General features: G+C 41.9%; 1 protein-coding gene across 4 annotated transcripts in view; it reads right to left on the bottom strand.

Moving 5' to 3' along the window:
• Positions 1-13101, bottom strand: part of ELMOD1 (ELMO domain containing 1) — a 43570-nt gene that overhangs the window by 12306 nt on the left and 18163 nt on the right. For 3 of the 4 annotated variants that reach the window (XM_032099306.1, XM_032099310.1, XM_032099307.1), the window contains exons 3-5: positions 5856-6001; positions 5676-5704; positions 4388-4485 (exon numbers count right to left, since the gene is read on the bottom strand). In XM_032099306.1, the coding sequence (XP_031955197.1) occupies positions 4388-4485; positions 5676-5704; positions 5856-6001 (273 nt within the window). Of the gene's footprint in view, positions 1-4387; positions 4486-5675; positions 5705-5855; positions 6002-9535; positions 9659-13101 lie in introns of all 4 variants that reach the window. The other variant, XM_032099308.1, reaches the window with a different exon arrangement.

Here is a 13101-nt window from a genome sequence, read left to right as displayed (position 1 = left end):
AATTTTCACTGCTTGTCTTTTGAGGCAGGTCCTGCTTGTCTAAATTGATCTCCTTCTATGGCAAGGTGACCTGCCTAGGGGATGAGGGAAAGGATGTGGATGTCGTCTACCTGAACTTTACTAAGGCCTTTGACACTGTTTTCCTCTACTGGAGAAGCTGGCTGCTCGTGGCTTGGGTGGGTGCACTGTTCACTGGGTAAAACACTGGCTGAATGACCAAGCCCAGAGAGTGGCAGGGAATGGAGTCACATCCAGCTGGGGGCTGGTCATAAGTGGTGTTCTCCAAGGATCATTTTGGGACCAGTTCTGTTTAATATCTTTATCGATGATCTGGATGAGAGGACCAAGTGCATCCTCAGTCAGTTTGCAGCTGATACCAAGTGGGGCAAGAGTGTGGATCTGCCGGAGGGCAGGAAGAGTCTGCAGAGGGATCTGGACAGGCTGGATCAAAGGGCCAGGGCCAATTGTATGAGATTCAACAAGTCAGAGCTCTTGGACCCGCCACGACAAGAAAGACATTGAGGGGCTGGAGCTTGTCCAGAGAAGGGCACCGGAGCTGGGGAAGGGTCTGGAGCACAAGTCCTGTGAGGAGCAGCTGAGGGAGCTGGGGGTGTTTAGCCTGGAGAAAAGGAGGATCAGGGGAGACCTTACTGCTCTCTAAAACTGCCTGAAAGGAGGCTGTAGCCTGGTGGGGGTCAGTGTCTCCTCGTAAGTAACAAATGACAGTACAAGAGGAAATTGCCTCAGGTTGCCCCAGAAAAAGGTTAAATTGGATATTAGGGAGAATTTCTTCACTAAAAGGTTTGTCAAGCCCTGAAACAGGCTGCCCAGGAAAGTAGTAGTCACCATCCCTGGAGGTATTTAAAAGGTGTGTAGATGTGGCACTTAGGGACATGGATTAGTGATGGATTTGGCAGTGCTGTGTTAACTGTTGGACTTGAGGATTTTAAACCTTTTCTAACCTAAATGATTCCATGGTTAATCTACAGAATCAGAGATGTGAGCATTAATCCATTTCTCACGCTGCAATTTTATCCCATTTGAGGCTATAACCCTTTCAGACAGAAAAAGCTGCACAGCATTTTCCATCCTCCTTTTCTGTTTGGTTTTTTTGGTGTGGGTTTTTTTTTTTGTTTTTTGGGTTTTTTAACATGCTTCACTAGCTATAGCCTCCAATTTTACAGAAAGTCTGCTTTTCAGAGAAAGCTGAAAAGCCTGACAGACTGTGATTTGCTGCAGAGTATCACTAAATTACAGCCATAATGTTTTTAACTTCTCTATAGCCTCAGAAGAGTTTAGAGCAGCACAACACAGGCTGCGGCAAAGCCGAGCAATTTTATATTAAAAAAAAAGTGTTTTTAAGATCCAAGGTGCACAATACATTCAAAGTAAACCATTTTTGCACTTTATCTAAAGGCAGTCAAGAGCTCCATGCAATGTTATTTGGGTGAGGGGATGGGGGTCGAATGAACTTTCATTTTCATTAAGGCTTTGTTCTTCTTGCCAAACACAGGATGGGGGTGAGCTGCTGATGTCCCACACCTGCTCCTTGTCATCTTTGTGCTGGCTGTGGCAGCTCTCACAGCACAGGAGCAACGTACCTGGGCTTGCACCCGCACTGTTCTCAGCTCCAGGTGCTCCACCAGATGAAGGCAAGCCCAGAACTGGAGCTGGGGAACTACATGATCCTTAAGTTCCCTACCAACCCAAGCCTTTCTGTGATTCTATCTCTGCTTCCATAGTTAGTGTAGACTGCACATGTCACCACCAGGTTATTCAACCTACTTGGTCCTACGGCTAAATACACCCTTATCTGAGAGGCATTGATAAAGGAAAATTACTGTGGGCCACGTCCTCCTCTTCAGATCACACAGCCTTCAAGAACAGCCCAATGCAGGCAGCCCTGGGATGCTAGTTCAGCTCTGCAAAGATGCCACATTAACAAAAATGACTGCATAGATTTGCAGAAACACATACAGTATGACTCGCTCCCTTGTCCTTACCCCAGGAGATTTCAAGTCTCTGCCAACACAAGGCCAGAGCTTCTAAACAAGATGATTTGGATGCAGGTTTTTTATGTTCAAGAGAAGGCAAGGCATTGGATTTTCCTTAATCATGTCTAAAGAAACAGCTGACCTGCTTTTGCTCAAATTTCTCCAGAAAACTTCAGTATAAAATAAATGGCTCACATGTAAAACTGCAGTGCAGATGTCTAACGTTTAGCAGAAATATGTTTAATTTAATATAAGGACCGATTTAGGGGTAGAGTGTGTATCTATGTATGTGGCATCATCTTGCATAGTTCAGGCCCCCATTCCTCACTGTTTTAAAAATATATTTTACCAGACTGAAGGGAGTGCAAGGGGGAAAGGGGATGAAAGACTCAAATGCAGTAAAATATTGAGTGCAAGGGTTCTTGTCTAAAAATAGTGAAGCATTTGTCCTGTGCTAAGCATATGAACACCACTGGGATCAGAAAAGATAATTCAGGCGATTTTGTGTTTGAGTTGTTTGGGGGTTTTTTCTCCTTTTGTGTGGTATTTTAAAAAAAACATTATTGTCAAGTCACAGAATGGTTTGGGTTGGAAGGGACCTTAAAGTTAGTCTAGTCCTAACTCCACTGCCATGAGCAGGGACACCTTCCACTAGATCAGGTTGTTCATAGCCCCACTTAACCTGGCCTTGAACACTTCTAGGGATGAGGCATCCACAACTTCTCTGGGAAACCTGTTTCAGTGCCTCACCATCCTCACCGTAAAGAATTTCTTCCTAACATCTAATCTAAACCTACTCTTTCAATTTTAATCAATTCCCTCTCCTCCTGTCACTACAGGCTCTTGTAAAACTCCCTCTCCAGATGTCTTGTAGGCTGCCTTCATGTACTGGAAGGACAAGATCACTCAAAATATGACCTAAAGTTCAGGGTCCTGAAGCAAGGAGAAGTCATTTGCACCTCTGTTCTCTCTCTCTTCTGAAGGTCAACATTTCTTCAGAGGCCAAAGGCATGCCATGAAGAGAATCAGAGGGCAATCTCTGGTGTTATACAAAATAATAATTTCTTGTTTTCTCCTGAAATCATTCCATCCATTTTCCCAAGGGTCCAACACTGAGAAGCTAGAATTTGGATCATCCTGACTGCTAAACATTCCAAGTACTGATGTCCACAGGACAGGCTCTGAGCTGTGCACATTTACATCCTGCAGTTTTTCCTCATATGTCACCTTCACTAATTTTGCTATTGCTGTTTTTTTTTCTGTATTTCAGCTATCAGCATCCTGTGTAACACAAGAGTACCAGTGCTGTGACACCCTCCTCAGATGGCAGCCTCTCAGAAAGGCCTCACATCCACTTGAAGCAGCTGGTCTTTCATCCCTCCCTTTGAACAGCATGTAGGCAGGGCCAAGAGACACCCCTGGAAAAGCTCTGTGCTCACTTCCAGAAAAAATTCAAAGGGCTTCTCACCTATGAGAATGAGGGGTTCTCTTCGTTTTGTTTCTGTTATTTTCTTCCCTTCTTTAATTGCTGGGTCACCATTTTTAGAATTCTTGGTAGTGTGGTCACCATTACAACAGTTGTCTCTCAGCCAGACCTTGGGACCACGTTATCTGTTGATGCTGATGACCACTTAAAGAAAAGTAGCTATCAATTTATGGATGCCCATTTTTAATTATGTATGTCAACTTCAAGCTTGGGAAGAGGAGTGAACCTCAGACTGATCACCTGGCTAATACAGGTCTCAACTTACCTCCTAGTGACTCCTGACCTAGACATCTTGTGCCTTAAGCTAGGAAATGAGAGGTAAAGCAACCACAAAAGTGTTATCATCTACTCTTGAAATACACACTTGTAAATTTAATGGTTGATTGTCAATCTCTTCTTACAGTAATAAATATCTTCTTACAATAATAAATATAAATAAATATAGTAAAAAAGTGATGTTATATCATTAAAACTTCTGTTTGGATAATTAAAGGCAGTTTTAAAATGCAAACCAGTACATGTTTATATCAGCTAAACCAGGATGTTTTCTTCCCTACTCAAAAGGCCACGTAACAGCCTTTCTAAGAAGCCATCACTGTCCCTGCCAGGATCCCTGGTTTGGTGGTATTTTATCCCAGGGGAAATGACCCCCATAAATCCATTCATTGACAATATACTAAGACAGAACCAGCTAGATAAAAAACTTGGGACAAGTCACCATTAAAAAATCATTCATTCTTACATTTGTTTTTTTACGGCAAAGCTAAAATGAGAATTTTATGCTGAGAGACAGGATTCGTCTTCAAACTGTGTGCCACAAAAACTATGGAGAACCAGTTCTCCATGGACCTAGGCACTGAGGAAATCAGTAATTCCCACTTGCTCTGTAAGGAAACTATGAACTTACTGTGGATTTATATCTGGATTAATCCTTTTCAGCTCCATGATGTCATCTATTGTTTTTTCAATAGCATCAGGGTGAACATTTACTGATGTTTGCAGCCGCTAAAAAGAGGTTTTAAACACACATTAATTCCTTTAGAAGCTATTACTCAACAGAAGTTAACAATGCTAAATTTGATACCCGAAAGCTTCTACATTAAGAGCCCAGAAGACCCAACTCAACACATGTGCGTATCTTTCCAAACTATTCAACCCTACTGACTCATTTCAGAGCACTTGCCCCATAAGAACTTGAGTCTCTTGGCCCTTGTAGTCAGTTTATTGCATTTCTGTGGTAGCTGTCAGTGAAGATGATCAAAGGCCTCAGTGCAGATCAAGAAGCAGCTTCAGACCATCCCCCTAATTACACTGGAATTTCTAGCCTTCATTTGACATTCCCTCTCTCCACATGTTGCAGTAACACAGCAAAACATTCTTTCCTTTCTTTCACACATAATTGCTATTTGTAGAAATGCCCCTGGAAGTTCAGTATTCAAAAACCAACATGCCATCTGAAAATTTAAGAGGTTCAACTTTCTTGTGCTTTGTCTCAGAACTACAGACTTGCTTAAATGCAAGCTTTTAAATAAGATTCTGCCTTTCTGTTTGTGCTAGAAATACATTTGGAAGTACTATGCTGAACTAAGAGCTCCATGACATCATTTTTGCTAATGCTGAGGTAAGCTTTTCAACATCACTGACTCTTGTGACAGAATTTAAAGGCTGAAAGATGCTACTTAACATATACACAAATGCCTTAGAGAAGAATTTAGATTAGCATAACCACTAGTACAGTAAAAGGATGAAGTGAGAGAGGCTTGTCCCCATTAATGCATTTAAAAGGAAAGGAGGGAACAAAGTTGGGAAAGTTCCTTTCCAGACAAAAACTTACTTTTTTCTTCTAAGTTTGCAAGTGACTGACTGCAGATTACAGATATTCTAAGACAGGATGAGGAATCAAGCCAAGAACCCTAGATTACAACACTTCACTCTCATCATCTCCACCACAGCAAATTTTTCCCTTGATTCCATCCTTGCCACGGTGGGCCTGTCCCTGGAACACAGGACACTCTACCTGACTTTGCAAGATCAACTGCTATTGCAGACACAAGACCCTCTTCAGTGGAAAATGGTTTTAATGTAAAATCATATCAAATCTTAAAGTGATTTTTTGGGGTGAGCAAAGAGCAGACTGAACAAACCAAGAGCACAGGACACAATAGAAAAGGTGAATAACAAGATCTTTCACTCACCTTGCTTTTTGAACCTTTCAGGGATGCCTCTGTAAGGGAACAGTATTTGAAAGCATCATGTCAGATGAGCATTTTGACATTGGATCAATTTAACAACTTACTTCTGATAACAATGGCATGCTATTTTTAGCACACGCAGAAAGTTACAAAGGTGTGCAGAGCTAAATATTTTGCAGTTACCTATTTTCATAGTTCTGGCAGCTCCAGGTTTGGTATTGTAACAGATCCTTTGCAATTCACATTGACCTGTTAGTTTCCTGACCACAAATTTCAGGCAGCGCCACAAGCATTTGCAGTAGAAGTACAGGCATACCTGGACAAACATCCTGGGAAAAGAGGAAGACTGAAAACAAGAGTCTGGAGCAGAGTTTATTTCAACCTGTTAACCACCCAAACAGAAAAGACTTCCTCACCCCAAACTCCCATTGCCTAAGGGCACCTTTAGAGCAAAAGCAGCAAACACACTACAAACATTTATGCCAGTAAATGTTAAATGGCGCTTTTCAGTATTAGCCAACGAAACAACCCACACAGAAAGCACCACAACTACAAGCACAGAATAAGTAAACTCCAGAGGTTTCAAAAGAGTACTTATAGAAAACTCTTTGCCCTCTTAACATAGAAGACTGTATAGTTCCTACCGATGCTTTGGGGAAACAGGACTACATGAGCAGGCAGTACAGCTCACCCTGATACGATGGATGCTGAGAATCCAAGAAGACACTACACCCCAGCTTAGTTTTGCCTCAGCAACCATCTGCTCCAAGAAGAGTGGTTAGTTATCCTGACAAACTTGACATGCTGAGAGCATTCATGTCAGGTCCCCAAGAATGAAAATTAACGCAATCAAAGCTTCCTCCCTTTCAAAAGAAAAGGTGCTTAAGGACCTGTCCTGAGGATTGCCAGTTCTTCCCAAGATCAGCTGTTACACAGCACTGATGCTGCACAATTTCTCAAAGTATAGAACTGACAGTAAGCCAAGAAAGCCTTTATTTAGCTACTGCAACTAGTTTTGAGCCTCAGCAACAGAAGACAGACTTTGACAAACTGGATGTATTTCAGTGGAGATGGTAGGGCTGGAGCAGAAACCCTGTGAGGAGAGGCTGGGAGAGATGGGCTTGTTCCACCTGAAGCAGAGACAGGGGATCTAACAGCAGCCCCCACTGCCTGTGGGAAGATCTTGGAGGAAACAGAGCCGGGCTCTTGACAGTGCAGGGCCAGTAGACAAGGGACAATAGTCCTAAGCTGAAACACAAGAGAATCAGCTTGGTGAAGAGAGAAGCTTTTTCCCCTCGAGGACAGTCAGGTAGTGGCACAGGCTGCCCAGAGAGGCTGTGAAGTCTCCTTCCTCAGTTTTTTAATCCTTGACTGGAAGAAGCCCCAAGTAGCCCAGTCTGGCCTCAGTGCTAACCCTGCTGTGAGAAGGAGGTTGGACCAGAGGCCTGCTAAGGTCCCTCCCAGGTTCAGCTGGGATCCTACAAAAGCCCACGTACATGAGAAACACTCTATTTTAAACTTGATTAGCATTACAGCTGCTACCAAAGCCCACATACTGCTACCCCAATTACACAACACACCCCAAACCCATACTTTTTATGGGAAACAACTTATTTGGAAATATTTTATCTTTCTTGTTTCTCTGGCTATGATGGCACAGATCCTGCCATGTTACCCAACTATCGGTCAACCTCCTGGGGTGCACATGGATCCATCCACAGTCCCTGGGTTCAGAAACACATCCCATAAAAGACAAATTGCGAAGAACTAACAGTAGGAACATTGCCATTTGGGCCTGGTCCTTGGTTACAAGTGGTTCTGCTAGAACAGGGGGATGGAGTAGATGACCTCCACACGTGTCTTCCAATCTCAACCTCTCTGTGATCATATTCTGTGATTATATTATAGGAAAACATCAATACAACTTTGATATGCTAGCTTGCCAATAAATATTCACAAATAGTTTGGTCCATTATGTTCTAAGCCTGTGTGTATGAATATTCGTCATTAGCCAATTATTTTCTGCTGTTGATGCTTTCAAAGGACAGTTATTTCTTAGGAGAATCTATTATCCTTTTCAATAGACTGCAGTGATTATTTCAAAATACTGAATTCCAGATACTCAAATCAGTTATAAATACGTATATGTATGTATGTAAAGCTTGAAGAGCTCCATCACTTGCTAAAAACTTCCTGAAGGGCATGGTGTAGAAGGATGTTCAAGGAAGCGAAGATGAATTAATGTGTGTTAATGTCCACACAGGAGTTTAATCTGCTTTATGTTAGCTTCAGCTTAATCATCTTTGAAGGGGGATTAAGCTATGGGAACTAAAGACATTTTATGTCTAAATGGAAAGCATCCACACAAGTATTTAAAATGCTTTAAAAGCATCCACTTTATCTTCACACTTTTAGGTAATTCACTTAGTACTCCCAAATGCCTGCATGCAGGCAAGCCTCCTTGGTTTTATGCAACAGGAAGCCTCTATTTTAGATATAAGTTGACACCTAAAGAATGGGGAATCAGTCCCATGATGGAATCAAGTTTTAGACAAAAAAAGAAGTTTCAGGTGCTAACATCAAAGTATTTGGGTACTCCCTCATCCCTGACTCAAGATGAGATCTGTTCAAGTGCCAGAACACACTACTGTGAGGAGCTAACTTGTGCTTCACAGCAGGTTATCACCTTCAATACTGAGAACAGCACCAAGTACCAGGAGGCAAGGCCATCATCAGGCAAGCAGCCATTTTTTAATTTTCCAACAGTCAGAAATAGAGTAATAGAATCAACACAGAATGATTTGGGCTGGAAGGGACCTTAAAGATCATCTTGTTCCAAACCCCCCAGTCATGGGCAGGGACACCTTCCACCAGACCAAGTTGCTCAAAACTCCATCCAACTGGCCTTGGGATATAAGTATATCAAATAATCAATCTCAGATAAAGTTAACAAATACCTTCAACTGCAGCCTTTAATAGTGGCTTGGAAAACCCCATAGGCTAACATTGGGCATTTTGGTTTTCCAGTAGACATCTGGTATCAACCTTCACAGATCTGAGTAGTGCCACATCCGTGAAGAATTCAAATATAATCTATAGCCATTCCTTAGTTTCCTCAGCACAACTCAACTCTGTAGTCAGGCTAAAGGCACAGGAAAACACCAAATTGAAAGGTGGAGTATGGTAAAACAAAGTCCTGAGTTTTCATCATAGATTTGTAGTAGGAATTAGAGTTGCTTTCTTTCAGTCTGCTTTGTTTCCAAATGTAAGGTCTCTTTTAAAGCAAAAAAATACAGAGAGCCCATTTATATGGAAGATGAGAGGAAAGACTCACTTAAAGTCATGTTAACAGTCCATGTAAGATTTCCTTCTAGTGAGCAAGACAGCTCCTATAAAAACCACATGTCCTTTAAGAAAGTTCATGCCTATACTTAGTTGCCTCCAATGCTGAAACATGACAACCCATTTCATTAAAAAACATTTTGATTACTATATTGTGGATAATTGAATACTGCATGTTGTGGATAAGTTTTGGGGGCTTAGAGGAGGGAAGGTATCAGGTGCATTTGAATTACATATTTTTGCCTTAGGCTCAAGGACAGATTTGCAAATTGAAGGGAAGACTCCAAATGGGATAGAGCTGTGACCACATAATTGCAACCACTTTCTCCACTAAAGCTCTGCTTTGGCTGTGGTTTGCACAAAGATTAATAAAAATTAATCTACTAAAAACATGACGCTACAACACACAAGCACTCCTCCTGTGATTCACTAAAATATGCTTAGCAGCTATTACTAATAAACCAAACACACACTAATTTTGACTAGGTAGCTTATAGAAGAAAGTTAGCCTTTGTGGGTACCTTCAGTTTTCTACTACTCATCCATCTCAAGCTTACAATTGTTGAAACCTTCCATTTGTAACACGATAGACATAAAAAGTATCACAAGCTGTTTATAAAAGGGAATTCTTGCTTGCAGAAATCCTGTAATAAAAGCACACCAGTGATTATGCAAGACAAGTTTTATGCTAGCCCCTATGCACTTTAGAACAAAACACAGTGTATCAGGAACGGGAACCCCCAAAAGCACAGCATGAGCCACATGTTTGACTGTGGCACAGCAGCACTAATTTCTGGTTTGTTTCAGAGCTAACTTCCAAACCTCCTCTCCACTTAGTCTCCTCCGTGGTTTTTTTTCTTTGGTTTGTTATTCTTGTTTTTTGTTTGTTCTGTGGGTTTTTCCCCACCTGCTTGCCTGTGCAGGTTTCTCAGCACAGAAAATAGTTTATGTGGTCATGTACCGCATTATTTCAGATCCTGAGGTGAGGTTTAAGAACAGAAGTATTCCAGGAATGAAGGCATTCCTCAGAAACTCACACTCTACTCTTTCCTATTTCAATCCAAGTTCCTTCTCCTGTATTCCAAGCAGCTGTAAAGAGCTGCATATTTGTGTTTATACATGCATTAAAACAGCTCATATGAACATTTATTCAAGTAAAACAAAGAAAAAACTGCATAATAAGATGTCAAATCAACATTTGGTTCCCTTGCCAAGGATGCTGTATGACAAACCCAATCAAGCAAACAATCTCTATCAGCAATAATGGGGCTCAGAAGAGATTCTGGAGAGCTCTCTTCCATGACAAAAAGGACAAAGAAAGGGGTTTCTACAATTGTTCAGATCCTTGCAAGACACAGAGCAATTTAGAGCCAAAACCAGCACAAAATAAGAGTACTGCTGCAGCAGTGACAGTACTTCTATTTTCCACAGCATGTGCTGCTCTGCCTGGGGAAAGCAAGCACGTGGCAGTGACCAGCAGAGAGCTCTGAGCACGTTGCTTCTCACCCCAACACTGCAAAGGGAAGGACATGAGTGGTTTTCAACAAGGCATTTCCAGGTTTGCCCTCAACTAGCCCAGCTGATGCTGGGACAGTGTGATGGAAATGGCACATGAGATGGCTATTAGAACTTACATCTCTCTCCAATGACAGTATGACATCACATTTTCATGGAAACTGGCTTTTTATTTAAAGGTGACTGGCCCTAAACAACCTTATCCATGATAAACTGTCAGAAGCAAAATTGAACAAAACTTTCCAAAGTTGCCCAGAATTTCTGTGAAGCTCTTTCCTGTGTGATCTGTTCACCTAAACAGCAAGGTGTATGTATAATGCAACACAAAGTACTTCCTGAAGGGATGTAGGGATTAATTACTGTGCAACATTTTTGAAACTAATAAAATAAAAGGTGCTTATTCCCTCCCTCAGTAATTTCAGAATTTTAGTATTTTCAGAGCTAGTAACAAACATAGGTACTCTGGATAAAATGAAAAATTTCAACTAGATATTCAATGCTAGTTACTGGACTTAAAACTGTGGAGAAAGCAAGCAAACCCCTAAAACAAAAATAAAACCCCAAACCAAAAAGCCACCCCTACCAGAAAAACCCCAAACACAAAACAAACCCAAAACCCACCCCAAACCAAACCAAAAAAACGCACACCCCCAAAGCCCCTCTTTTAAAAGAATGAAACAAAAGTCACAAGTCACTGAGCATACTTACACATCATTTTCTTTCCTTTGTGTCCTGTTTTAGGTCCTATGGATACTAAAGATTGTTATTTTTCCTGAAGGACATACTCATCTCAGAAGAGAGTACAGTACGTATCAGTATTTCCTTTCTGATAATTCTGATTACAGTTTGAGAAGTCAAGGACACACGAGTCATGGCTGATAAGTTGTCCAAATGGGTGAGTAAGCAAGTGATACAACCCTGCTCATTAACTTGACTATCTTTGGTTTATGTGCATAATTTACAGTGTGTATACAAGGTCAACCAAGAAATGAGGTAGCAGTCACCATTTCTGCCATAGTCAGACCTGCTGTTACCTCCTTTAAAATACAAGAAATTGCTTTCATTCTGTGCCTTGGCAGACTTGACAACTGAAATCCACCTTATCTCCCCATTTAGACATGGGAGCAACTCACCGTGGCAACTGGGGAAGACATAAGAATAGATTTTAACAGCAGCTTTCCACACATTCACTGTTCTTGCTCTTTGCTGATTTGATTTTCATTTTATCTGATATGACTCCAGTACACTTAAAATCTGCTAGTGCTTACAGTCTGCTTTGCAGTAGATCAAGAAAAGATGTCAGATTTCTAGGATTTACTGAAAAAAACCTAAGGGTCTACTAGAGTTGGTTTTTCAAGTTATTATTTCAGATGTTTAAGATAAGTTACAGTCAAAGTAGAAGTGTTGTTGACAGATTCCTCAGAACCCCTTTACAACAAAAAGAGAAAGCCCTGAAAGATTAAGTATTTAACTGAGAAACAGCTTTATTTTTTCATAAGTAATATTTCAGATGTCAGAAATAATTCATATCAGAGCAAGCTGGTTTCGGTTTCCTTTCTGGAAAAGAAAAGAAACCTAAACCAGCTATTTTCATTTGGACATCACCTTGAATTGGAAATATGAGCATAAGAGTCTAAATTTAGGGATTTAGAGCTACTCCAACTACTAGACTGTTTAACAGACAGACTCCTTCTCCAACCAAGTTGGGTGGGAGTGATGATCTGTTAGAGGTAGATCCCTCCAGGACCAGTTGTGTGAGGTTCAACAAGGCCAAGTGCCAGGTCCTGCACCGGGGTCACAACAACCCCAGGCAGTGCTACAGGCTGGGGGCAGTGCCTGGAAAGCTGCCTGGTGGAAAAGGACCTGGGGGTGCTGGTCAACAGCAGCTGAACATGATCCAGCTGTGCCCAGGTGGCCAAGAAGGCCAATGGCATCCTGGCCTGGATCAGCCATGGTGTGGCCAGCAGGACCAGGGCAGTGACCGTCCCCCTGTACTCAGCACTGCTGAGGCCACAGCTCCAATCCTGTGTTCAGTTCTGGGCCCCTCACTGCCAGAAAGACATTGAGGGGCTGGAGCGTGTCCAGAGAAGGGCACCGGAGCTGGGGAAGGGTCTGGAGCACAAGTCCTGTGAGGAGCAGCTGAGGGAGCTGGGGGTGTTTAGCCTGGAGAAAAGGAGGCTCGGGGGGGAAACTCATCGCTCTCTACAACCACCTGAAAGGAGGGTGTAGTTCTCCCAAGACAAGAGAAAACAGCTTCATGTTGTGCCAGGGAAGGTTTAGATTGAAAATTATTTAAAATTTCTTCACAAAAAGAATTGTCAAGCATTGGAACAGGCTGCCCAGGGAGGTGGTGAAATCACCATCCCTGGAGATATTTAAAGGAAGCATAGATGTGGCATTCAGGTGACATGGTTTAGTGGCAGACTTGACTGTGCTGAGTTAATGGTTGGATTGAATGATCTTAAAAGTCTTTTCCAACCTAAGGAATTCTATGATTCTAAAGAAATGGAACAGGTTTTTCAGGTAGGCTGCAGAATCTCCATCCTTGGAGGTGCTCAAAATGTGTCTGGAT

The sequence above is a fragment of the Corvus moneduloides genome, chromosome 2 (genome assembly GCF_009650955.1).
Source record: "Corvus moneduloides isolate bCorMon1 chromosome 2, bCorMon1.pri, whole genome shotgun sequence".
Classification (NCBI taxonomy): domain Eukaryota; kingdom Metazoa; phylum Chordata; class Aves; order Passeriformes; family Corvidae; genus Corvus; species Corvus moneduloides.
This window is presented reverse-complemented; position numbering and strand designations above follow the sequence as displayed.